Genomic DNA, 27,808 nt, shown 5'->3' on the forward strand with positions numbered 1-27,808 from the left:
TTTTTTCTATTGATTTGTCACGTGAAAGCAAGGTTTCTGTGATTTTGTGATTTTTGTGAAATTGGCACTTCAATATAATATTTAAAGAAGATTTTTTTTCTGATGGGAGATTTAAAAACAAGACCTAGATTACAAATCACCAATAGGGATTACAATATTTATGATGGCTAAGAAGTCCACTATGTCTATACACCAAAATAAATAGTCTTTTCAAGATGGTGAAAACATTAATATTTTGGTATTTTAAGAAGTAGTGGTGACTGTCCTCATAGAACAGCTATAGTGGGGTGGGGTCATGATTCACAAAACATTTGACATGGTGAGTATGAACATTTGTCAGAAAGTAAACTTTTACCTACTACCAAATCTTAGCCTTCAGGATAATCTCTATCAGATTAATTCAATGACTGATGGTGATTATGTCCCATCAAGTCAGTGCTGACTTTTAGCAACCACATAGACAGATTTTCATCAATAGTATCTATCCTTAATCTGGTCCTTCAAGTACTCAAACGGTGCAATCATTGCCAGTGTAGTTGAGGCCATCAAATTTATTGATGGTTATTCTTTTCTACCGCTCCCAGCATTATAGGTTTCTCAATAGAAGTAGGTAGAATATACACAACATATTCAGAATATAACTTGAACCTGGTCACGTGTGCCTTAATTGAGAACACTGGATTTATTTGTTCAATAATTCATTTGGTGTTTCTTCTTGGACTATATTCAAGTTCAGTATCAATGTTTCCAAACATCAGCTCTTTTTATTCTGATTTTTCAAAATTTAACTTTCTATTGCCTGCATGATTGTGCATGTGACATTTTTCTTGACTGCTTTACAAGTTTCTTCAGCTCTGACAGGACAGGAGGGAGTGGAAGGATTTGTATTCCTTGCAGACAGCTGATCATTTGCATCCTTTTATAGCAGGGGTGTCAAACTGGCCTAGGGGCCGGATGTATCATGCGCAAGCCATGCCAACCCTAGCTCCGCAAAGGGAAAAAGTCGCAAAATGTCACATGATGGCAATGTGTCAAATGCTGCAAGTTTGACACCCATGTCTCCTCTGGGTCACCTGAGTAGGATACTGATAAACCTCCAAGTGCTTCAATGACCCTCCAAAAGGATGCAAATGACCTGCTGTCTGCAAGGAATACAAATCAGGGGTGAAATCTAATTTTTTTTTGCCACCGGTTCTGTGGGCATGGCTTGGTGGGTGTGGCTTGGTGGGTGTGGCTTGGTGGGCGGACCAACATGACATCATTCATGTCACTCTTTCTTCTTTTTCTCTCTCTCTCTCTCCCTTCCTTCTTTTCTCTTTCTTTCTTCTCCCTCTCTCTCCCTTTTTTCCTTCCTTCCTTTCTTCTCTCTCTCTTGTCAGCCCCGCTGCACCGGGGCTGTCATTTTGGTGGGGATGGCAGCCGATGGAGCCAACTACCCCACATTCCAGCCACCTGGGAAGCCTCACCCTGGCTCCACTTGCTAGCCCTGCATCCTGTCACTCACTGGTTGCTTCTCTTCCCACTCTTAATGCCGCCAGTGTCGCTACTATTGGAAGACCAGCTGGACACAGCTGAATGAGGCTTGCTATCCTGCCACAAGTAATAGAAAGTGCCTAGGATCCAGGCTACGGTCAGATGAGAAAAGAGAGCGAGAGAGCAAGAAAGCAATGGGGAAACGGCGACACCCGATTTTCAGGCAAGCATGGCAGGGCTTTGGGGAAGGGATTAAGCTGCTAGCTCCTTCCCCCGCAGCCCTTGATATCTCGGTCTTTCTTGGTCTCTCTCACTCTCTTTTTGCTCTGCAGGACTAAGCTCTCTTTTCTATTCTCCCCAAGAACTGAAGCTTTTTTCAGCTGACTTTGAGCTCCCAGGCAGTCTGGAGGTCCCGCAATGAGGCGGATCCGGGCTAATGCCATTGTGATCCTGACCGTAGCCTGGATCCTAGGCACTTTCTATTAATTGTGGCAGGAATGAGCAAGCCTCATTCGGCTTCATCCAGCTGGTCTCCAAGCAGCAGCGGCGTTGGCGGTGTTAAGAGTGGGCAGAGAAGCTCTGGCAAAGTCAAGCCCCATAAAGAAGAGGGGACCACCCCACTTCTTGTAAGTGCAGCTCCCCCCCCCAGTGCCTGCCGATGGGTTGGCGATTCCCGTGGCTGCCTTACTGCAGAACCAGATGCTGAGCGGGCATGGGGAGGTCATGGGGGGGAAGGGAAGGAAATGCTCGGAGGTGTGGATGTGTCAGCCGAGTTTGTGAGGAGATTGGCTGGCGAGGAGGAAGAGATGGAGTGGCAAAGCGGTGGGGGTGGGCGGGGCAGCGGGGCTTGTGCCACAGGAATTGATGTATTTATTCCAGCATTTTTCTCCCCGAAGCCCTGCCTTGCTTGCCTGCCTTCCACATAGGCTTCAGCTTGCCTGCCTTTGCAAGCTGGCCACCGGGACGCCAGGAAGACAGCGTGGAAGGCAGGCAAGCATGGCAGGACTGCAGGCCATGGATTGGTTCGGGGGTGTGGCCAGCCAGCCATTGTTCCCGGTTCGGCGAACCAGCCCCAGTCTTCGCTACCTACTTGCCCGATCCAGTCCGATCCGGTAGCATTTCACCCCTGATACAAATCCTTCCATTCCCCACTATCCTGTCAGAACTAAAGAAGCTTCTTGGATGAGAAGCGAAATGTCTTCAAAGATAAACAAGAAAGCCCAGTTGCCTCCTGAAAAAGCACCTTTTTCATGGACAACCATGACCTGGATGACTGAGAATCTCTACATACTTATAACAGATTGTTGCTTCTTGGAGAAACTTTTGGTTATGAAGTCCATTTGATTTATTCACATGGTTTTCCATTAAAGTGCCTTATATTTTAGTTTCAGAGGAAGAAATAACAAAGCTCTTTTTGTGTAATGTTACATATAACAGAATTGAAACTTTATTAGAGAAGCTGCAAAAGTAATTTCAGAGTGGGTTTATTTGCTCCTGTGATATCTGCAACTTCAGATTAGAAAAAAAATTTTACTTCATAATCACACTTACTTTCAAAGTGTCTATCAAAAGGGAACATAATATACATGCTTCGATGACCAATACAAAAAAAACCACCACCATTTGGAAGAGGGGATGGATCTTAATCTTATTTATCACATAAATAATATTTGCATGATATGACTTTTTAAGAAAGCTTAAAAATATGTATGTGGTAAAAGACATTCCTATTTCTTACCTACATTTCCAGTCATTAAGTACGAATTCTGAAAGTCCATCATCCCCATTCCAACAATGTGTATAAAATCTTCAATCACCTGCATTAGTTCTATGGAGCCTTGGTAGATCTTTAGGAAGAAAAACAAAATGTCTCAAGTTCAGTAGCTGCGGGATCCCAATTTGTACAATAATCAACAGCAGCATAACAAATAAATGAAAGCTACAACAGCTGGGCTGTTCCAGGGTGCCTTTTCAGCAATAGTACATGCTCTCGTGGATCAAGCTTGTTTGCCCCTGAAACATCTAAAATGGATTGGCACTGAATGTGCACTGAAAGGTAGGGGAACTTTCGGGATATGAGGGTTAAATGAGAACCTCCTGGGAGAAGTAGAAGGGACGTGCTTGAGTTTCCTGATGAATTTAGCACACTGATATTTTTTGATTCAGTGTATAAATTTGCAGTCATTACAACGCAGGTAATTTTGCATTGCAAGTTCTTTTAATAAGAAATCAAAAGGAAAATGTGTTCAACTTACGATGAAAAGAATAAAATTCTGACTGTTCCATTCCTGGAGAGCAGTTATGCAAAGTCAATTAAATATGTGGAAAAATGGATGATAAATGGATATCAACAAAAATTGATACATAAATTCTTAAAATCCAAAGAGGAAGAGGCAACCGAGTTAATTGTGTATTATTTCTGATTTGGCCTTTACATGCTAACTTTACACATATAATTTGCATATGTATGTTTTCAGATATTTTACTTTTGGACAAGAGTGGAGAACTCTTTTAAATAATCATTTTGCAACATTATTGGATGCACGTCACCCACTCAATGCTAACTGTCTTAAAATATATCTTTAAAAACTCATTATGGTAAATCTAAAATCCTACCAAAGGATTTCTGAAAGTCCTCCTGCCAAATATATCATAAGTTATAAAATATGCATATATGGTTTATAGCAAACCATGAATATTTAATCTAATGACATCTTGTAGAAAACCAGTCATTTCTTTCCTGACAACCTATCTTGTTATGTTTATCTTTTAAGCATTCTGAATTATATATGTGCAAATATACTAAGGCTGGGACAAACAAGGAAACGTCTGTCAATTACAAAGTTTATATCATAAAGTAAAGAAAGATAAAGGTTTCCCCACTCCAGTCGTGTCCGACTCTAGGGAGCGATGTTCATCTGTATTTCTCATTTGTGTCTCTTAGCCAAGAGACCCAGTGTTGTCTGAAGACATTTCTGTGGTCATGTTGCTAGGATGACTATATGCCGAAGCACAAGGAACATTGTTACCTTCCCACCAAAGTGGTACCTATTTATCTACTTGCATTTACATGTTTTTGAATTTCTACGTGGGCAGGAGCTAGGGCAAGGACCAGTGGTGGGTTGCCCCCGGTTCGGACTGGTTCTATAGAGCCGATAGAAAAACTGGCAGAAAGCTCTGCCCACTGACCCAAACGTCATCCAAAGTGATCTGCACATGCACAGAAGAGCGCGCTGCATGGGCACAATGCAAACTGGTAGTAAAGGTAAGTAGAACCCACCCTTGACAAGGACACCTTGTCACGTGGCACCTTGTCACCTTGTCACGTGGCATTCAGGTCTTGAACCTAGGCTGTCAGTTTTCCAACTGACAAGCTCAGTGTCTTTAACCACGGAGCCATCACACCCCCTTAATGTCCATATAAGTATATAAAAAGAGCACTGATGGAGCAGGCCAATTATCTATCTGGTGTACCAGCAATTAAATACAAGCAGAACATGAAGTCTTAATTCCCTCTGATTCTTTTTCTTCAATAAAGTTAAGTTGCCCTTCATTTTTTATTTTATTTATTTATTGATCACATTTGTATACCGCCCTATCTCCCGAGGGACTCAGGGCGGTTAACAGGCATATAAAAAGGACATATAAATACAGATTAAAACACAAATAAAAAACTTATTCTAACCAGCCTGATTACCAAAACCAATTAAAATCAATATAAAATTTAAAATTTCAAAAATTTAAAAATCTAAAAAACCTAGTCCAGTCCTGCGCACCTAAATAAGTGTGTTTTAAGCTCACGACGGAAGGTTCTAAGGTCCGAGAGTTGGCGAAGTCCTGGGGGGAGCTCGTTCCAGAGGCGGGAGCCCCACAGAGAAGGCCCTTCCTGGGCGTCGCCAGGCAGCACTGCCTAGCTGACGGCACCCTGAGGAGTCCCTCTCTGTGAGAGCGCACGGGTCGGTGAGAGGTATTCGGTAGCAGAAGGCGGTCCCGTAAATAGCCCGGCCCTATGCCATGGGCGCTTTAAAGGTGGTCACCAACACCTTGAAGCGCACCCGAAGGCCACAGGTAGCCAGTGCAGTCTGCGCAGGATAGGTGTCACCCGGGAGCCACGAGGCTCCTTCTATCACCAGCAGCCGCATTCTGGACTAACTGCAGTCTCGGATGCCCTTCAAGGGAGCCCCATGTAGAGAGCATTGCAGTAATCCAGGCGAGACGTCACGAGGCGTGGTGACCGTGCATAGGGCATCCCGGTCCAGAAAGGCGCAACTGGCGTACCAGGCGAACCTGGTAAAAGCTCTCCTGGAGACGGCCGCCAAATGATCTTCAAAGGACAGCCGTTCATCCAGGAGGACGCCCAATTACGCACCCTCTCCGTCGGGGCCAATGACTCGCTTCAACAGTCAGCCGCGGTTGCAGCTGACTGTACCGGGATGCCGGCATCCACAGCCACTCTGTCTTGGAGGGATTGAGCTTGAGCCTGTTTCTCCCCATCCAGACCCGTACGGCTTCCAGACACCGGGACAGCACTTCAATAGCTTCATTGGGGTGGCCCGGTGTGGAAAAGTACAGCTGGGTGTCATCAGCGTACAGCTGGTACCTCACACCGAAGCCACTGATGATCTCACCCAGCGGCTTCATATAGATGTTGAACAAAAGGGGCGAGAGAATCGACCCCTGCGGCACCCCACAAGTGAGGCGCCTCGGAGCCGACCTCTGCCCCCCCGTCAACACCGTCTGCGACCGATCGGAGAGATAGGAGGAGAACCACCGATAAACGGTGCCTCCCACTCCCAATCCCACTCCCAATCTCATCCTATAACTTCATGAGAACTAGCAATTATTCATAGCCTTGCAACCTATATATTTGACAATCCAAGAGATGAAAACATGCAGTCACTAGACGCACAGTTCTTGGGGGACCAGGTCAATTAGGATGATCTTTGACTGATAAATCAACAACAATCCTTTTGAAGCAAAAACAGGGAATGTCAACAGCACATGGGATATTTACCTGCTGTGCGTCTTCCCATTTTTCTTTGTTTTCTTCATCCAGAAGGTTGCTAACTATTTGAAAGAAGTTCTGAAAATTCAAGGAGATAATTACTTTTTATAAAAAAAAAATATGCATCAAAACAATATTTCTGAAAAACACGATGAAGTCCTACATAAGCTTTGTAGGCAAATCTGATCATAAGCCATTTCCTTAAGTCAGAAGTAGTCAACTTGGAACCCTTCAAACATTAGGGTTATAGATTCCATGCTTATTTGACTCTGACTCTGTAGGATAGGGCTGAAGAAAGAGAGGTCCAAAATATGTGAAATGCCCTGATTTCCTTCCCTGTCAAGAAAAGCCAGGGTTTGTTGTTAAGGTATGCTTTTATGTGATAAACAGTAATGATGCTTACAACACTAGAATATTTGTCATGATAACCAGATGTATTAACTACTGAGTTTTGTGATCATTATTATTGAGCATTGAGTTCTGTTGCCATTACACTTATTCATTAGCCTTTATATGAGCTAGATATTTTAAGAAGTCAGATCCAGTTGGGTGCCTTTGGATCTCATGATGAATTGCTCTTTCTTGGCTTTTTGGAAAGTTGTGATGAACTTGTTTTCCCCCCAAAGATTGGGTCAGGTTTTTAATTGAACTCTATATTATATGCAGCTGCTTTGTGAGTTCCATATGCTGCTTAGGTTATTGTATTATGATTCTTTTTAATTTTGTACATGGTGTGATTGTAATTCTATGTAGGTATCTATATAGTATATTGTATACTTATAGAGTAGATTGTTCTTAGCTTCTTAGGATTATATATTTAACATGAGTGGACCTATAAATTCTTTAAATAAATAATATTTTTTAAAAAAAATGTGTTTCAGACTGCATGTTTGAGAAAGATATGCTTGCCATATCTGTGTTACTCTCTGGCAATTAAAAGTAAAAGTGAAAAACATATAATTGCTATAGCACCACCTGGTAGCATCAGGATATATAGTTACAGTCCTTTCTCTTTGTAAATAAATCAGTCCCAGAGGATATAGAAAAAACTTTATTAACTTTATTTTAAAAAAAGGTAAAATTGTAGAAAAACTCATTTTAATTTTAAATATTAAAATGTAGATGATCAGTGTTGTATCAGATGAAAATAGTGTTGTTGCGATCTAGGAATTCAGCAACTGCAAATTAAAAGGGGAAAAAATGAAATAGGAAATTTAAAAGTGAACTGAAAAAGTGAGCATACAGTAAGATGGTGCTGATCCACTGCCAATAAGGAAAAACTAAACTTTAGGGGATCAATAGCACAGATACCCGGAAGGTTTATTTCAAATTGATAGACAATGCAGTACCTTTAAAATGAGCCAAATCATCAGTGCTTTGATAATCAAGTTGAGTTCCCCCCCATTCAGCAATATCTATTTCTTTTCAATAATCCCAGAGGTGGTAAAGATAATAGGAACTGGGAAACATATTTATTTATTAATCAAATTTATATAGCTTTAACTTCTTGTTTCTTTATGTACAGTGGTATTTATTGCCATATTACTCTGTTTAGGATTATGTTATGCAGAATATCTTCTGAATATTTGCTTGAGTTTAGTGACGCTTACATTTTAGTATGCAATTTTTCATATAATCCTAAATAATTTGGTTCATTTATTTGAGCAAGCTTGGAAACATCTCACATAACCCAGTGGTTCTCAACCTGTGGTCCTTGAACCCAGGGAGAGGGGGGCACAATGTTGACACAGGGGGTCTGCAAAGGCTTGAAGAATGTTACAATTTAAATCTTGAGTTAAGTCTTGGTGGCCCATGGCCACAAAAGGTATTTAAAGGCAGTCCATGGTGAAGAAAAGGTTGAGAACCACTGACATAGCCCATAGTTACAGTCCTTTCTCTTTGTAAATAAATCAGTCCCAGAGGATATAGAAAAAACTTTATTTAACTTTATTTTAAAAAAAGGTAAAATTGTAGAAAAACTCATTTTAATTTTAAATATTAAAATGTAGATGATCAGTGTTGTATCAGATGAAAATACAGTGTTGTTGCAATCTAGGAATTCAGCAACTGCAAATTAAAAGGGGAAAAAATGAAATAGGAAATTTAAAAGTGAACTGAAAAAGTGAGCATACAGTAAGATGGTGCTGATCCACTGCCAATAAGGAAAAACTAAACTTTAGGGGATCAATAGCACAGATACCCAGAAGGTTTATTTCAAATTGATAGACAATGCAGTACCTTTAAAATGAGCCAAATCATCAGTGCTTTGATAATCAAGTTGAGTTCCCTCCCATTCAGCAATATCTATTTCTTTTCAATAATCCCAGAGGTGGTAAAGATAATAGGAACTGGGAAACATATTTATTTATTAATCAAATTTATATAGCTTTAACTTCTTGTTTCTTTATGTACAGTGGTATTTATTGCCATATTACTCTGTTTAGGATTATGTTATGCAGAATATCTTCTGAATATTTGCTTGAGTTTAGTGACGCTTACATTTTAGTATGCAATTTTTCATATAATCCTAAATAATTTGGTTCATTTATTTGAGCAAGCTTGGAAATATCTCACATAACCCAGTGGTTCTCAACCTGTGGTCCTTGAACCCGGGGAGAGGGGGGCACAATGTTGACACAGGGGGTCTGCAAAGGCTTGAAGAATGTTACAATTTAAATCTTGAGTTAAGTCTTGGCGGCCCATGGCCACAAAAGGTATTTAAAGGCAGTCCATGGTGAAGAAAAGGTTGAGAACCACTGACATAGCCCATAGTTTTGTTCTCTTCTAATATAGAATGCAACTAGATCCATTCATCATTGGGATACAAAGCCAACAAAGAAATGAAAACAAATCAGACCCAAAGTAATTGATTGTTTACAAAAGCCTAAAATGGCAATATGCCATTCTATAGGATCAAGTTATGAGGTAGCATTTTCCTTTCAGTTTCTGCTTCTAGCTATGGTGTTTGCACTGGGCAGCCTTTCTATTGCCAAACCAACAACATTTCCCAGGACTGAGAACAAAGACATCCTTAACCCTATCCATGTAGTTTATGTTTATGTAGTTCTCCTACATAAAAAGCAACTACAGAATAACTAAGCATTGCTTTTTCTGTGCATAAATTGTATAAATTCTGCCAATGTACCACACATATGTATGAGGTTGCTATGGTATATAATGTTCTGAAACATCCCAAATTCTTGTCCCAGTTCAGAATCCAGGTCAAAATGCAAATTAATTGATTCTACCAGATGTTACTTGGGATAGAATTGGGTGATGATATTTATTTGTAATTACTTTATTTCCAAGATTTGAAACTTCATCATACTTGAACTGGGGGACTAGAAGAAATGTAGACTGGATAAATGCTGTGCAATATGAATAGGAGGAAGAACAAAATCCCCCGCATTTCTATGACGTATTGAAAGAGAGGTACAATGTGAACAATTCTGTACCTGAGCTTCTGTATATTTTGCATACAGAATTGTTCAAAGTTAATCATTTAACTACTGTTTCATTAAAATAATATCAAATAATATCTTGAAAGTACTCTAAAGTATTCTGTCACTCTACTGTCATCCCCCACCCACTCACACCTCCAAAGCCCCAACATACTCCAAAAAGAATAGAGCAGATGTACAGAAGGAAGCAGGCAATAGCAAAAGCATCACAGCAGCCTACCCCTCCGCCTGATCTTAGCATCCATCAGAAATCCAGTCCTCCAAAAAGATAACATCGGCACCCCACCCAAAATCAGTCCAAAGAACCACTACCTAAACTGTAACAAGAATAGTGCAGCCACCAACATGCTGTCAAATGCTATAAAGTAATTAATGATGTATTTCCCCTCAACAGCTATCTTTCAGCTTGCTGCATTCTAGTCCAGTCCAGCCCATTCCTGAACCTCAAATCCAAACAGTCTAAGCAGCCAGAAACAGTCTACTTTATACATCCATCCATCCTTCTACCAGGGAAATATATCCATTAAAAAAATTGCACAAACACACCATGTAACAATCATGAGGTCAAGCCAAATGTGTCTCCTTCCCTCTTCACTATCTTTTATTTCATTTATATTCTTTTTTAATGTATCTAATGTATCTGTATACGAATACTTTTCTGAAAAAAATCCTGAACATATTTTCATGCGCAGTGCATACTTTCACTGGAAGATTTGAAGCAGCAGGGGAAAAAAATACCTGCATTTATTCATCTGGACCCATTTTAAGGCTGGGTTTCAGCATGGAGACAGCATATGCCTGCTGATGATTTTGGAAGAGCTGTGTGTGTGTCCATCATTTGCTTCTGGTTCAGGGGTGAAATTCAAAATTCTCCCCTACTGGTTCTCTGGGCGTGGCTTGGTGGGCATGGCAGGGGAAGGATACTGCAAAATCTCCATTCCCACCCCACTCTGGGGCCAGCCAGAGGTGGTATTTGCCGGTTCTTGGAATTGCTCAAAATTACTGCTACCGGTTCTCTGAACTGCTCAAAATTTCCACTACTGGTTCTCCAGAACCTATCAGAACCTGCTGGATTTCACCCCTGTTTTGGTTTCTTCGGTGGCTTTTAAGACATCTTATCATGGTATCCTTCTAGACTAGCTGAGGATTTTGGGAGCTGAGGGCAGCATGTTTACAGTAGTTCCCCTCCTTTCCTGATAGTTAGTTTGTATTGGTGTTGGCAGCGGTTACATTTTTGGGTCTTCATCTGTAGTGTGCCTTAAAGCTCAGTGCTGTAGCTCCTCCTATAACATCTATAAAATCTATTAAAAACAACTTCTGCAGGAGATCATGCTCTACTTCAGGGTTTGTTATTTGCAATCTATAGGTGATATTCAGTTGCAGATCAAAATTCCATATCAACCAAATGATGCTGTCAATATTCTACCCTAGTAACTGGAAGCTGTAGATCTAGATAAGGAGGAACTCAGGCTCAAAACCTAGTGGCTGTTGATTTTTGATTCTACTTAGAGCTGGGGACTCTCCAGCCTTAGTCTTTGATTGGGCTCCACTCCCGTGCTCTAGACTGGTGCACAACCTGGGGGACATCTTGAACTCAAAGCTCTTACTTGGATCAGTGGAAATACAAGCAGTCTTTGCCCAGCTCCAACTGATGCACCAGTTGTACCTAATTTGAATTGGGAGCACTTAAATCTGTCATTCATGTTGAAATCGTCCCATAATTGGACGACCACAACGCACTCTACAAGGGACTGCCTTGAAGAACATTTGGAAGCTTTAAAGAGTTATTCTGGAATCAAACAACTTCTAACTTCCATTAAAACAAATAAATCAGGATACTTCATGGTCCTTCACAATTTCCAAGTTATCTGTTGCTGTTACGTAAGGTCCTTCCAGGAAATTTAAATGGAACATGATAATGTTTCCTTCAGAAATCAGTGAAAGCACAAAGGATCCTTGATTTGAGCCAAATCTTGACCTGATCCTAACTTAAAAATGATAATATGATGTTGGAAGAGAACGTAATGCAGACTCATCCTTTCACATACAGTCATACGTATAATTCCATGCCAAAAGAAGGTGATGAGAAAAAAAAAACCACAAGATGGAAAAAAAATCCTAAAAATGAAGATAGATAAAAAATTCTAATAAGGGGGAAAAAAGGAGGGCATTAGAAAAAGCCAATGTGTCTGAAGAAAAAAGTTTTGGTTAAAAAAGAATCCCAAAGCCAAGATGCAATGATGTGGTATAAAGAAGAACAAATCAGCAAGGATGAGCTCATGCAAGTAGCAGATTTATAGAGATGAAATCAAAAAAGCAAACACTCACAGTGAGCTGAGATTAGCAAAGGATGCTGAAAACATCAAAAGGGTTTCTTCAAATACTACAGACTAAAAATAAAAGGAAGACAAAGAGCACACCAGCTACTCTGTGAAGATAGCATAGGAAACCCAAAGGTTCTTTTTTCAAGAGGCAACTGGACTTTCTTTTTTTCTTTGAAGATGTTTCGCTTCTCATCCAAGAAGCTTCTTAAGAGCTGAAGAAGCTTCTTGGATGACAAGCGAAACATCTTCAAAGAAAAACAAGAAAGTCCAGTTGCCTCTTGAAAAAAGCACCTTTGGAAAAACCGTGACCTGGATGACTGTGAATCTCCATAGACATATAGCAAAGGAAACACATCAAGGGGAAGGCTAAGCTGCTATTCTGACTCATTTTTTTCCACTTGTGAAAATGATATATGTTATAGTAGACAGTTGTGATAGGATCCCACTCAAGCTCTATACAGCATGGCAGGAAATACGTAATGACTATAATGAGTTCAAATCTCTAGGGCTAAGTGGACTCTATCCTAGGATGTTAAAGAATCTCACCAATTGGTTGATCCAAAATCTAGCTGTTATATTTGAGAAATCCCGAGTAATATTTAATCAAAATCCGGACATTTAACTTCGCATCAATACTGGGGAAAATTCTATAAATGAGTGCTTTGTAAATAACTTTGATACAATGACTGATTCCTAGAAATTCATGTATATTTGCAAATAAAAAAGATTAAGCTCATTTTATATCTTGACGGTGTAACTTCAAAGCCAAGCCAAAGCCAAAACCATACAATTCATAGTGTCTTCAGAAAAAAAAAACATTTATCAAAGTACCCATTTTTTGATTACAGACCTAAAGAAGAGGCTGAATATATTATTTTGGAAAATGAAAACTAGGTTAATTTGTATTGAAATAAAAGAAACCCTACATTCACAGCTATGTAATGGACTTCCTTTTATTGCCAATTGAAAAATATCACATGCATATAGAAAGAGTAAAAATCAGACACTTTCTCTGAAATTATTTATTTCATGGGGAAAACCTTTCCCTTTTATGTCTGTGGATGCTTAATCAAATATGCGCCCTGTCATTTAGTTTTGATGGAATATGCATTCATGCCCAGTTGCATTATAGCTCTACTGATAAAACTAACCTGAAGTTGTTTGATGCATGGCCCATATTTTATTCTTCAAAGAGAAATGAAACTGGATAGAATGTGAATGGAAGTAGATCTGGGGTAATTAGAATGCAGATCTATTTTTTTTCTGGTAAGTAGAGTTAAAGCCTAAGAATCAGGCATAAAAAATTGACCGCATTCTTTTGTATTTTTAAAACCAGTTAAATCAATTTCCAATTATAAAAATGATTTCAGTGTTTCATAGGAGAGTCTAATAAAGAGATTGTCTGAATTATTATTGCCCTTTTTATGTATCTATTATCTGGGTTCCATGATAAGAATGCTCTGAGCATTTTTAATATAAGCTGTTTCCACCATATTATAGTTCCCAATTTGTATATTGGTATATGCTGGATTTGCAAATTTCCTTACTTATACATAAAATGTCATGCTGGATTACAATTAAAGTACTATTATAGATTGGTCACAGAACAATTTACGAATGGTAATTTATAATTTCATTTTCAAAAGGATGCACACTTTAAAAAAAAACACCTGAATTTTATGATAAAAATTAGTTACCAATAAGTCATCTGGGATTCCTACCAGGATTTTATTTTAATGTACTTTATGCTCTGCCTTGCCTAGAATGCAAAATAATAATAATAAAAAATAGGTAGACATATTCAAATTCTGGCTTTTCTTTAAGTCTCCTTTGAAAAATTACACAGTATAGCCATTTTTTTCTTCAAAATTTAGATATCATTTTCTTGAATAAATACTAATACAAGTTTATTCAAGGGCAATTCTGTATGCCATATAACAATCAATTAGTATTTAAAGTGATTTAATCCAAGTTACTAATTAGGAAATATATTTCATCTAAATGCGTAAGCAACAGCACAAAGTTCTCCCGTACAACAATTCCAAAATGGGACTACCAGAGAGCATCAATAGTTATGGTGTTCTGTAGGATAGCAGATTACAAAAATGAATCAGCCACATTTCAACACTTATTATTTTGGCTGATCCTAATCAATTGAATTCCAGGCTGTGCAGCATTTAGGGATGTTCATTAATTTCACTGTATTTTTATGTGATTTTATCTCACTTTTCATCCACACTGAATACTCAAGACTATTCTGAATACTCAAGACCACTAACAATAATTAGAATGTAAAATACAAATCAAACATGAATTTGTGTTCATCATTGTTAAAATGATTAACAAATCAAAGCCTGTTGGAAAAATTGTCCCTTGACTAAAGACAGAGACAGTGAAAACACAGAGCCTCTGTGACTCAGACTGGTAAGATAGTCTGTTATTAACAGCAGCTGCTTGCAATTACTGCAAGTCCCACCAGGCCCAAGGTTGACTCAGCCTTCCATCCTTTATAAGGTAGGTAAAATGAGGACCCAGATTGTTGGGGGCAATAAGTTGACTTTGTATATAATATACAAATGGATGAAGACTATTGCTTGACATAGTGTAAGCCGCCCTGAGTCTTCGGAGAAGGGCGGGATATAAATGCAAATAAATAAATTAAAAAAAAGCGGTACAAAGTTGTTGCCAGGGGGTTGAAGGTTTATTGGGTTTTGCATTTGGGGTTTTGCTACCTGGAGTCACCGTAAGTTGGGTGGCCATATAAATTTCATCAACAGAAAAGAATATTAGTAGCACAGGATTGAATGGCGGGGTTCTTGCTGCTCTCTGAACTTGGTTGTTTTTTGCAGATGTTTCATTACACTGATGATGTTACCTAGTTGGGCAATGGAAGGTCTGCAAGAAAACAACCAAGCTTAAAGGACACCAAGGATCCCAAATATAATTTTTTCTTAATAAATGAATAAGTGCATTCCAAAGTAAGAACCACTTTTTTCAAAAGAAGATTGTTTTTCTTGCAAATGAAAGGGTCTCTCTAATTTGAAGTAGAATGGGAGTTAAGAAGAGCCTCTCGTCCTGATCTTACTGTTTGTCCAGGTTTGCAACAAGAGACAGTCAGACCTTAGAATATTCAAGGTTCAACACCTTAAATTAAGACACTGAGAAGATGGCAGTTGGTAGAGATCATGGGCGTCAAACTTGCAGTATCACGTTGCTATTATGTGATGTATCAAAACGTTTTTTCTCTTTGTGGAGCTGGGATGGGTGTGACCTGTGTGTGACACATCTGGCCTGCAGTCCGCCAGTTTGACATTCCTGGTCTAGATTATCATGCATGGATAGCTAGTTATTCTGAAACATACTGAGTAGTCCACCTGCAACTTTTCAATCATTTGAAGTTTCTACAGACTTTTCAGGACTTACACTCTAAAGAATAGAGTGCTATATTCAAAATGGGATAAAACCAAAGCATAAACAGCCAAATCCCATCAACTCAGAAGTAAATGGCAGGAGCACAATTGGAAAAATTGTGCAGTGACAAAGCTGACAATGTCCTGGTGAGATTCTGATATCTAAGGACCAAGGAGCTATTAACAGAGTTGCTTGCATTTTGCATTGTCCTTACAATAATGAGCTAAGGGGATGGAGGACTGCTGTAATGAACTGCTGCATATTAAAATTTATCACTACAGTTCTAATACTGAGCATCGCGAATACTCTTAGCACTTGAAATATTGACCAGACAGAGGCTAAACAAAGCACTATCACATTTATAGGTTGCAGAGGAAGCATTGCAGCTGTTATTTTTATATTGGTATGCTGTAGCAAGGGAATGTTTTAAGAAAAAATGATTTTAATTAGCATTTGCAACAAACCAATTAACCAACCAGAAATGTTCCATTCCTTGCTCACAAAGCCAGCTACACAAACGGTTGCATGATTAATTTTTAGAATAAAATATTTGCCTACTAAACAGATGCCCAAGTTCTTCATGCACAGAAACGTAGCAATATTCAATAACAATTCTAAGCGTGAGGTCATTTGACAAAATTAGCATTCAGTGAACGTCTAGGAAAATCCGATCACTTTGAAATGCTTTATTAATATATTTACAGGGTATAACAAAATCTCATCTGAATAGTTATAGAAATTTGGAAACAATTTATGGCTAATATGTTTTTTAATCTCCAACTTTGGTGGCTATTTATTTATTTATTGAATTTATATTGCTGCCTATTCACCCATGGCGACTCAAGGCAGTTTACAGAATAAAAGACCACATTTAAAACAATAAATGTGCTATTGTTTGTTATATGACTCTATCATCAAAAGTGAACAATGTTTGGTAGAACAAGTATCCAAAACCAAGCCTCTTTTTAGTAGACTAGGATGTTCTAGTCTAGAATGGATAAGACCTTAAGATGAATGGTGACACATAGACAGTTTACTTGGGATATTAAGAAAAGAAATCTGAGAATTTGTCATTGGTGCCTCTGTAGCTGATGACAGAAATGATGTGCCTTATGTAATTATTTTGTATGTCCCTATTCAAGCAACCGTGAAATATGATCACTGTTTTACAGAGGTTGTTAAGTCAATAAGTTTCGCTGTTGTATTTTAAGACATTGGTCAGTTGAGCCATGCTTAGCAACTTCCTCCAGTCTTTTCAGCTTCTTTGGTGAAAAAAGCATTAATTTTTATATTGCAATACTGTTGACGATAGCTTAGACAAGCTAGACAAGGCTTAGATTTGATATACTATACCATAACTTCTACTGTACATACATCATTTTAATAGCAATTTAGATTGCACGTAATCCTAAAAGGCCATAATACTCAGATGTGGAATAGTGCTACACTACTTCAAGTTTCACATTCTAATGCAAATCCCGTCCCTGCCATGATTATATGACATCTCCCAAGTTTGAAAGAAAATAACAGTTGCAAACCTGTACCACTATAGTTAAAATGTATTAACTATTTTTTTCACTGTAATATATGTGAGCAATGTCTGAGATGCTGGCAGCAGGGGGAGTATTTAGAACATAATGATTTCATTAATATGAAAAACAGGAATGCACTTCTGCAAATGTAATAGTTTTGTGACAACAAAAACAAGAAATCTGAACAGGGAGTTCAAACATAATGATTAAAAAAAAGTCTGGGTTCCAATCTGCAGCATACAAAGCAATTTTGAGAGCATTTTGATGGCAAGATGATGATACCCTCACCAAGTCATCATCATGTCACAATTATGTACTTGCATCCCAACCATGTCATCATAGTTTACATTGACGCACATTTTTGGTTATTTCCTCCCAATATTTTTTTTTGTAAATAATGATTTATGATTGTCTTTCAAACCTAAAACTGCAATTGAAATAGATTTATAAATCTGATTTAGAGAACAAATGCAAAACATGATTATACATTCAGCAATGATGAACAATGGCTTTCTTGAAACTGGAAATCAAAGAGAGTTTTGACATATTTAATGAGAAAGGACGATTTAAACTCAAGACTTCATCCTGAAATAGGCTTTCATCATTGTAACTGAAATGACTTTTACTGTAGTGTTTGCATACAAGGGTGAGTACTGGCACAGGACAATGTTGTATTGTTCTATGCATGTTGTAGGGATTTCTGGTCAAGGGAATTAATGGGTGCATGAGTGAGCCAGTGAGATTTTTTTAAAAAAAATCTGTGCTTGTTAGGACTTTCATAGTTCAACACTGAGCAACGTGTGTTGATGACAGCAATAAGTAACAGTGTTAAAACAATCTATCATTTATTATGATGAGTGGACTCAGCCAACATCTACACTGGATGACAAGAGTTCTCCAAGATCTTATGAGCCATTCTGCTCCTTCATTATTTTTTTAACAGGAAATGTTAGGAACCGAATCTTAGTCGGTCTGCATGTAAAACTTTTTACAAGTCAGTTTAGTCTAGTTAAGGCTAGAAACCAGAAGATTCTAGAAACTCTAGGATGTTCCAATCCTGCCATAGGTATGAAAGACGGCTGGGTGACCTTGGGCCAGTCACTCTCTTGCAGCACAACTCAGCTCACACAATTGTTGTGGGGGAAAATAGGAGGAAGAATGAATATTCAATATGTTTTCCACTTTAAGTTATTTATAAAGGCAAGATATAAAAAAATGTAATAGTGATAATAAATATATTAAGTCTTTTTCATATTGTTCCATAACTATGGTTTCACATACCTGAACACCATCTGATGCAGGGATGTAACTTGCTCTCTTGAATGTATCTGTAACATTTCTGAGAATCTCCACAGAAACTAAAAGATCCCCTGCATAAAAATTCTTCCTCTGAGTTAAATCCAAAAGAGTCTTCGTCACCTGAGACATTCCTTCACCAGCCAGCGTCCTCTGTCCTTTCGCAAGATGTTCTTTAATCTATAAATGATAAAGGAAAATAAAAACATTAGAATCTATTCTACTACATATTTTTTTTAAAATGCTACAAAATTATTTGCTTGCCTGGCACATTGGGATAAACCAGGAAAGGGTCAGAGGGGTGTATAAAGCTGTGACCTGAGTTTCACTTTGCAATTGCTTGTTTTAAGGCTTTCACACTGTTAGTACCTTTCCCGAAATTTCATTGCATTGTTTTCATTGTTCATTTGTGTTCATTTTGGTGCTTGGGTTTTTAAGGATAGTGTACTGTATGTACATTAAAATTACACTAAAGGAAGATACGATGGAACAAATGTTAGGAACGCCTGTTATAAACATTTCCAAATTCAAGAACTCTATTGTATAAATTGCTGGGTAAATGCTTCAAGTAAAAACATTTACACTGCCCATATAGATCTTTGTGTATTTACTATGACACTTAGGAGCATGGAAATGATCAAAAACAGATTCATCTGCATGCCGGCAGCTCCCTCCTAGTTTTATGTCTATACTTACAAGTCCTATGCTGATAACATTACTGATATAATTTGCAGAAATTATGGAGAGAGACGGAGGGAGAGGGAGGGAGGGAGGGAGTATTAGGGGGCTGGAAAAATCACACCAAAAGCTGGTTCAGATCTAATAAACTGGAGAATCTGGAGGAATATTATTTTTTTTAAAAAAACCAGCTGTAGCTTTATATGGAGCTTTCATACATATTTTCTATGAAAACCAGACATCGCTGCATAAATAACCACTTTATGATAGCAAATAACCACTTTATGATAGCAATCTACGTTCTATTCAAGTCACTGGCAAAGCATTGATTTATAGGTTCTTTTATATTATGCATGTCATAGAGATAAGTGTGAAAAGAATAGCACAGTAGAATATGACTTACTCAGGCTTGCTGTAGTTTTGAGCAATTTATCCCCTAAGATGAGCAACTGATGGGATCAAAACAAGCTGGAATTTATTTTGGCACAGCATAATAAGTTCTATTTTACCCAGCCGATTTCTTAAGAAGCAAAATCCAACTCTGTGCAATTGCCAGGTGACACTCTTTTTTTTCTATCTTCCTTGCTGTTTCTTTTGAATTTAAATAGATGATGTGATCTAAACCACATAGAATCACTCTATGAGGCAGATGGGCTGTTTCTAAGTGTGATTTACAAAAAAATCTTTTAAGAATAATAGATGGAAAAATCCTCTTTTTGTCTATGTAACTGGACTTGATATCTGAAGTTGCTATAGAACTTCTTCAGAAAGTCATTATTGCACATGAAAATGGTGATATGTCCTTGTTAAAAGAGAAGAACTATATATTGCCATTCACATATATATGGGAGCTTTTTATTGCATATTTTCTGCTCTGTTGCCCCCATCTTACCTATCTTATTTGGAAAAGGACCAACAACAGGACCAGCAGAATAAAGGATAAACGGGGAAATCCAGTGGCTTCAAAGGGGAAAAAAATTAAACCAACAAATTGAGTAATTATGACATGAAGTCAAGGGATGATGATAAAAGATACCTTCTTAGGGGGAAAAAGACAACCTTGGAGTAAACAACAAAGGGACTCAGAATTGTTTGTAAAAGAGCAGAGTCTATCCAAAATTGTCCACTGAGTAAATAGCAAGGCTCATGCTACTCTTTTCTACATAATTATTGTTCTACATAACTTATTGTTATGGTCTACATAACAATCTAGTGAGTAAAGTATATATTATCTCCTTGATTGTTTTTTTTAATAATAACAGAAAATGTCTTTGCAGTCCAATAAAATAAGCGGTCCCTTCACTCGGTGTTAGATATTTTGAATGCAAAATATATAGAGATGAAAGCACTTTTGTGGCTTTGACTGTGAAATATTTCCAAATTATGCACAAAAAACATTAGATTCTTACATTGTATACTCATCAGTGATCACTGAGTATTAATACTCTTTTGGAAGAGATTATTTTTTCATCAATAAATCAGTAGATTAAAAAATACTGTCAAGATATTTTGCCAAGAGCAATCCATATTCAATTAACTATGGTTTCTTCTCTTTTGTTCTTGTGATGCTAACAGTGGCAAAGGTGCATTGGCTTTATTAATTATTTAATTGAGAACTTTTAAGATAGACAATTTAAGGGCAAATTATACAAGTCCCTAAGTCTATGAATAGAACTCCAACTGGTTCAAGTACAGTAATAACATTCCTCATGAGTTAAATTTAATCACAGTGTGAAACAGTTGTTTTATTGTAGGTATTTCTACTTATAAATATTATTTGCCATTTTGATTCTATCACATGGAGCTGCTTATATTTTATGACTCTGTAAGGAACTTCTTCCATTCCTCTTCTTACTCAGTAAAAGCTGGCAGTCAGGCAGGGAGGGATTCTTAAAAAATAAATACTTTACAGGATGGGCCACTCTCTTGAGCAACAGGCCTTCCTTCCTTCCTTCCTTCCTTCCTTCCTTCCTTCCTTCCTTCCTTCCTTCCTTCCTTCCTTCCTATAAACAATTCTTTTGTCACTATAATTTTCTGCAAGGTATGTTAAGCTTAAAGAAAGTGAAGATTTAATAACTCTTGAACTTCAAAGTTCACCAATTATATTTATATAGAGCCAGTGATGGGTTGCCCCAGGTTCGGACCTGTTCTATAGAATCGGTAGTAAAACCGGCAGGAGGCTCTGCCCACTGACCTGGATGTCATCATAGGCAATCTGCGCAGAAGCTTGGTGCACATGTGAGCAAAGCAAGCACATGCATGCAATCCTGTTGCGAACCGGTAGTAAAGATAAGTAGAACCTATCCCCGTATAGAGCCCATGCAGCTGTGATTTCTGTAGGGCTGGTTCTCATCTTTGCCTCATTTCCAACGGTTCTATGACTAACTACAAAATGTTGCCCTTCCAATTCAAGGTGCCTACAATTCAATTCAATACAAGGTAGGGTGTTGTTAAAGGCATGTTATATCAAATATTTTTGGATAAAATATATTTTTGCTCCTGTTACGTTTATGCTTTTGTAGTTTCAGTCTTAATATGCCATTTGAATTGTTTACTTTTAAGTATATATTCATGTGATGTTTTGATTATAATATCAATGTGAATAGTTTGGTTACTTTTTGTAACTGTTAATGAAGAATTTTGAAATGTGCTAATTATCTTCATCTTTGAATTCCTCCAAGCAATTGAAAATACTGCTTAAACAAACGTGATTGTATGGCGAGGACACAACAGTATAGTTGCTAAATTGTATAAAATAATTGTTATTGTTTTCCCTTTATATCTAGACAAGATAATAGATAGTCGGACAATTTTGTTTAATTTTCCAAACAAAGCTATTTTGTTTGGAAAATAAAATAGAAGTTTGGTTATGTTATAAAATAAGTGTTTTTTATTCCCCCCTCCCTGTTTTGTATCATTTTGAGCATGGATCACCATGGGTAAAAAAAGCATAAACAGAAGAATCAAGTTCCTGTAATATTAATCCAACATGAAATGGTCAACGGAAATAGATAAGGAAAGACCAAATGAGTAGCAATAATGAGCCAAATGAAACGAAGGCGAATGGAAATAAAGATTGAAAGGGTACGAATAGAAATAGGAGAAGAATTTAGGATAATCCTCCTCTATTCATTTGGCCATTCTTACAATTGAAATTCTTTTTCCTATACAAGCCTCAATATTTAAATACATTATCTCACCCCTTTTTAATACCATTAGCCATTGCCAAGATAGGTACTTGTTCTTAGATTCAGTATTGACCAAAACAGACAGATTCCCATAATTTCAATAATTTTACGTAAGAAAAATATTGCTGCGTTGGCTTAGCAAGTTGCATCTGCCAATTTTATAGGGACAGCAGTCTTGCCTTCTGTGGCATATGTTCACCCTGTGTGAGGTTTTATGTCCAAAATAACAGATGGCGTGATGCTGATTTTTATAGCTAGATGGCTCCATCAGCTTGCCCACAAATATAGTTATAAAAAAACCCTAGACAATGCCTACACAAAGTTCTTAAAACAGTTTAGAAAATTTTGTATATTTTTTTTATATGAAGCAATATTACTTTATGTTTAGAACCTATCTACCAATTTTATAGGGACAGCAGTCCAGAAATCTGTTATGGAACCAGTTTTATGGAACACCATTAAAAATGAACAATGTTATGTCCTTGTTGCTCTGTTATTCAGCAAGTATAAGTTACACAGATGCATCTACTCCAAAAGCTCAAGTTCCCTCTTGAATCCAGTTAAATGTCTTTAACTTCACTGTTTGTGGAATGTCTGTGTTACCCATTTTTATTTGGACTGTAAACAAATAATTGTTTTCAATCCTATCTCTTAATATTGCAATTATCTAATATTAATCCTGTTGACACTGAAATGCTGTGTGAAGAATTTGCCTGCTGATGATGTTTAATCAAGGAGAACGTTTTTAAGAGTTTGTCTTTTTTATCTTTATAATGCGAGTTGACAAGAGGAAGAATCGAGGAGGAAGCTGAATTTCAAAAACCTAGGTTGAATGGTTACTTTTAAAAATGGTATATTGACAGATAAAACTTGGAGCCAAAAGATATGGTTTTTCTTATTTTAGAAAATGAAGGCATGGGGTGATATATTGTGACTGTATTTTAAATACACTCCAGCTGTTAATCTATGCCATGGTTCTTTGGGTTTATATTAAGATAAATTACAGTCACTTGGGTAGGTATGCAGATAGAGACATAGGGAAAAATAGTTAATCTGTGAACTGTATCTGCTACACTGAACAACTCTTGGAAATTGGTTGAGGAACTGTTAATAATAATTAACAAATAATTATTAAAAAATAATTGCTACCAACTTGCCTTCCATTGAGGACCTGTATACTGCACGAATCAAGAAGAGGGCTGTGAAAATATTTGCAGATCCCTCGCATCCTGGACATAAACTGTTTCAACTCCTACCCTCAAAACGACGCTATAGAGCACTGCACACCAGAACAACTAGACACAAGAACAGTTTTTTCCCGAAGGCCATCACTCTGCTAAACAAATAATTCCCTCAACACTGTCAGACTATTTACTGAATCTGCACTACTATTAATCATTTCATAGTTCCCATCACCAATCTCTTTCCACTTATGACTGTATGACTATAACTTGTTGCTGGCAATCCTTATGATTTATATTGATATATTGATCATCAATTGTGTTGTAAATGTTGTACCTTGATGAACGTATCTTTTCTTTTATGTACACTGAGAGCATATGCACCAAGACAAATTCCTTGTGTGTCCAATCACACTTGGCCAATAAAAATTCTATTCTATTCTATTCTATTCTAATAGTTAATTGTCCAATCACCTGGATACTGTTTAACACTGTCATCTCCACACTATTGATTTTTCTGGCTTTTTACCTTAGCTAGCTGATTTTCTCTTCCTCTCAGTTCCTGCATACACATAGGAAATTCTGTGAAACCATCCAATTGTGATTTATTCATTATACTATAGTTATACAATTTAGTGTAATGTGCAAACCCAGTGTAACTTGATATATATCTGTTTATTTAAATGGATTATATGGCTGCTTATCTTGCTATTGGAGAAAGAGTAAAGAAGGCCAGGAGTATATACTCCGTAAAGGATGTATGCCATGAAGGTCATCGCAACCCCCCCAATTTAAGCAAGCAGGCCCCTATGTAGGACAGCAGCGATATAGGAAACTACTGGAGGCAGATGATCAGGTCCACGCATAAAGGTCCAATTTAACTGATTTATTGTTACTCGTGCCTATGCACAGGACTCTTCATTTAATGGTAAGCATCTGCTTGGAAGTACATAAGGTTCAATGGAATTCACTTGTGGCTACATTAGGATTCTAGGCTGATCCCTCTTTTAACTCCAACCCCAGGATCTGCCACACCTTCTCCTATACTTTCTTGAAAACGGCAAAGGCATCAATTCACATTGCACAGGAGAAGGCAATAATAAGCTATTGCCTTATAAATAAACTGTAATTTACCAATAAACTTCATGTATAACAATTTAAAGTGATTGATAATAAAGCACTGGATAATGGGCCCCTCTGTCCAAATGGCACTCAACTTTCTACTGAGGTACCTGGGGATCCTTTAGCATACCAATGGTCTTACATTATGACTAGCTGAAAAATTTGGGTAATGTCTGTTTCTGATGTCTTCAGGGGAAAAAAATTAAAAGCTGCAAAGGCAGATCTACATAGGAACATGAAGTAAAAGCATGGAGAATCACAACATAATGAAAATTAATTAACTGATTACACAGTTATCTTAGACACCAAATGATTGAAATGGACTAGAATTAGACACTTTCAGGCATAAAATTAAACTGTTGGCTACTCAGAGCTTGAAAAACTCTAGGCCTCTGGTGGCTCAACAGGCTAATGCAGCCTGTTATTAACAGCAACTGCCTGCAATATTGCAGGTTCAAGTCCCACCAGGCCCAAGGTTGACTCAGCCTTCCATCCTTTATAAGGTAGGTAAAATGAGGACCCAAATTGTTGGGGGGCAATAAGTTGACTTTGTATATAGTATACAAATGGATGAAGACTATTGCCTGACATAGTGTAAGCCGCCCTGAGTCTTCGGAGAAGGGCAGGATATAAATGTAAATAAAAAAAAGGAGACCCCAGCTTTAGCTGGCCTGCTTGCGGTTGAAGAAGGATTTGGGGGATGGCTGTTGCTGTTGTGGCTGGTTGCTGAGTTGTGAAGGGGGGTGGAATTCCCCTTGGCTGCTGAGAAGGAAGTCCTTGAAATGCTTCAGCTTGCGAGGCAAAGCTCGGCCTGGGGCCCCCAGGAAAGAAAGGTGCTGAACTGGCTGGTTGCCATTGGTACTGGATCCACCCTTGTCCGGGATAAAATGCCCAGCCAAGAGGAATAGAAGCAGCTAGAGGCAGCGTAGGCCTCTTTTGGCGGGAAAAGTCAATTGGAGGGGGGAGTTGCGATTCCTCCCAAGTCCCTGGTGCTGCCTGAACTCCCTGCCGTCTGAAGGAGGGAAGGGAGGTCCTCCTGCGTTCATCGGAACGGCTTTGATCTTCAGTAATTTCTCCCTCTCTGGTGGGAGGGAAGGTGAATTTAGGCTGAGCTAAAGGCTCTCGAGATGGGTGAGCTGAGCTTATACGAGGCCTCACTTCCAAATGCTCAAAAGTTTCAGGGAGGTCTAATAGGGACTGGGATTTCAGGGGGTTTCTCAGGTCCCAATCCAGTGACTCTCCCGATTCTCCGGGTTTTACTGTCCTCCAGTGAGGTTGAGAAGAGGGCGGGATATAAATGCAAATAAAAATAATAATAAAATAATAAAAAAAAAACAATGAAGGGATGGTATAGCTTGCAGAGTTGGGAAGGACATAGCAAACACAGATGGATATAGTGCAGTGACTGAATAATATCAATTAGACTTCATGGACAATGGTTTAATATGATGATTATCCAAGTTAGTACTCCAACCAGCAATGCAGAAGAGAAAATTACAAATTTTATAATCAAGTTCAATCTGAAATTGACAGAACATGCAAGAAACATGTGCTGTTTGTGCCTAGAGACTAGAATGTCAAAGTTCAAAATAGGAGGAAAATATAGTTGAACTACATATCCTCTCATCTTCCTGGGTGACCTCAATCTATCTCTTATTTACTGGATAACAAACGAATGTACAATTGAACCCATCCATGCTACCCTATACAATGCTGTTACAAATCTAGGTCTTGATCAATTAGTAACTAACAATACAAGACTCAACAACTGCCTTGACCTCATTTTCTGCAATAACACAAACTCAATTTATGGGCTACAAATAAAAGAACCCTTTTCCAACAGTGACCACAGCATGATAGACTTTTGCCTCAATATACGCCCTTACAAAAATCGTCATAATAATAGTATTCCAATCTACAATTTCAAAAAAGCCAACTATGACCTTATAAACACCTACCTCTCATTTCTTGACTGGCAAAATCTATTCTCAACCTATATTACTGCTGAAGACCACTACAAAGTTTTCCTACTCGAAGTCAATAGAGTCATTAAACTCTACGTACCACAAACCACCACCAAAATCAGGAAAAACAAATTACTCATATCAATTAGAAAGCTTCAATCCAAAAAAAAAAAATCCCTTTGGAGAAAAAACAAAAAGGGGCATGTAGCTAATTTCAAAAATCGCTACAGAGATATATGCTACCAAATAAAAATTGAATGCACAAATTACCACACCAAGCAAGAAGAAGACCTTCTGCGCACAAATTCTAATCGTGCTTTTTATAATTTTGTGAATAACAAACTTAATGAGTCGAGATCCATCCCACCACTAAAAGAACCTAACAGCAAAGAAAATAAAGATGAAACAGTTAAAGCAAACCTCTTTAACACATTCTTCGGCTCAGTCTTTGTCAACAGCAATGGCTCATACCCGAAATTTCCCAACCGCACCAAAAACGACCTAACACATATGGATTTCACTGAAGAAAATGTTGAAAAACCTCTTCGCAAACTGAAACCATCCCTATCTATAGGACCTGATGGACTATGTGCATACTTCTTAAAAAAGCTTTCCACTAATATAGCAGAACCGCTAAGCATAATCTTTAAAAAAGCCTTTACGACCAGTTCCCTTCCCAAACTTTGGTCACTAGCCACAGTCATCCCTGTCTTCAAAAAAGTAGACCCCAGCAAAAAGGGCCTCTGGTGGCTCAGACTGCTAAGACAGTCTGTTATTAAACACAGCTGCTTGCAATTACTGCAGGTTCAAGTCCCACCAGGCCCAAGGTTGACTCAGCCTTCCATCCTTTATAAGGTAGGTAAAATGAGGACCCAGATTGTTGGGGGCAATAAGTTGACTTTGTATATAATATACAAATGGATGAAGACTATTGCTAACATAGTGTAAGCTGCCCTGAGTCTTCGGAGAAGGGCAGGATATAAATGTAAATAAAAAAAAGGAGACCCCAGCTTAGTTGAAAATTACAGATCTATCTCTCTATGCTGTGTCACCTGTAAAGTTATGGAATCTATCATCAACCAATCCATTACCCTCCACCTAGAAACAATCAATCTACTCTGTAATAAACAATTTGGTTTCAGAAACAAATTATCATGTAACTTACAATTTCTT

General features: G+C 38.0%; 1 protein-coding gene across 1 annotated transcript in view; it reads right to left on the reverse strand.

Annotated features, from left to right (window-relative positions):
• The window catches only part of ADGRB3 (adhesion G protein-coupled receptor B3), a 574,188-nt gene that overhangs the window by 293,214 nt on the left and 253,166 nt on the right, over positions 1–27,808 (reverse strand). Inside the window, exons 10-12 of the mRNA XM_058176574.1 lie at positions 18,488–18,682; positions 6,488–6,556; positions 3,212–3,320 (exon numbers count right to left, since the gene is read on the reverse strand). Coding sequence (XP_058032557.1) covers positions 3,212–3,320; positions 6,488–6,556; positions 18,488–18,682 — 373 coding nt within the window. The remainder of the gene's footprint in view (positions 1–3,211; positions 3,321–6,487; positions 6,557–18,487; positions 18,683–27,808) is intronic.

This window comes from Ahaetulla prasina, chromosome 1 (genome assembly GCF_028640845.1).
Source record: "Ahaetulla prasina isolate Xishuangbanna chromosome 1, ASM2864084v1, whole genome shotgun sequence".
Classification (NCBI taxonomy): Eukaryota; Metazoa; Chordata; class Lepidosauria; order Squamata; family Colubridae; genus Ahaetulla; species Ahaetulla prasina.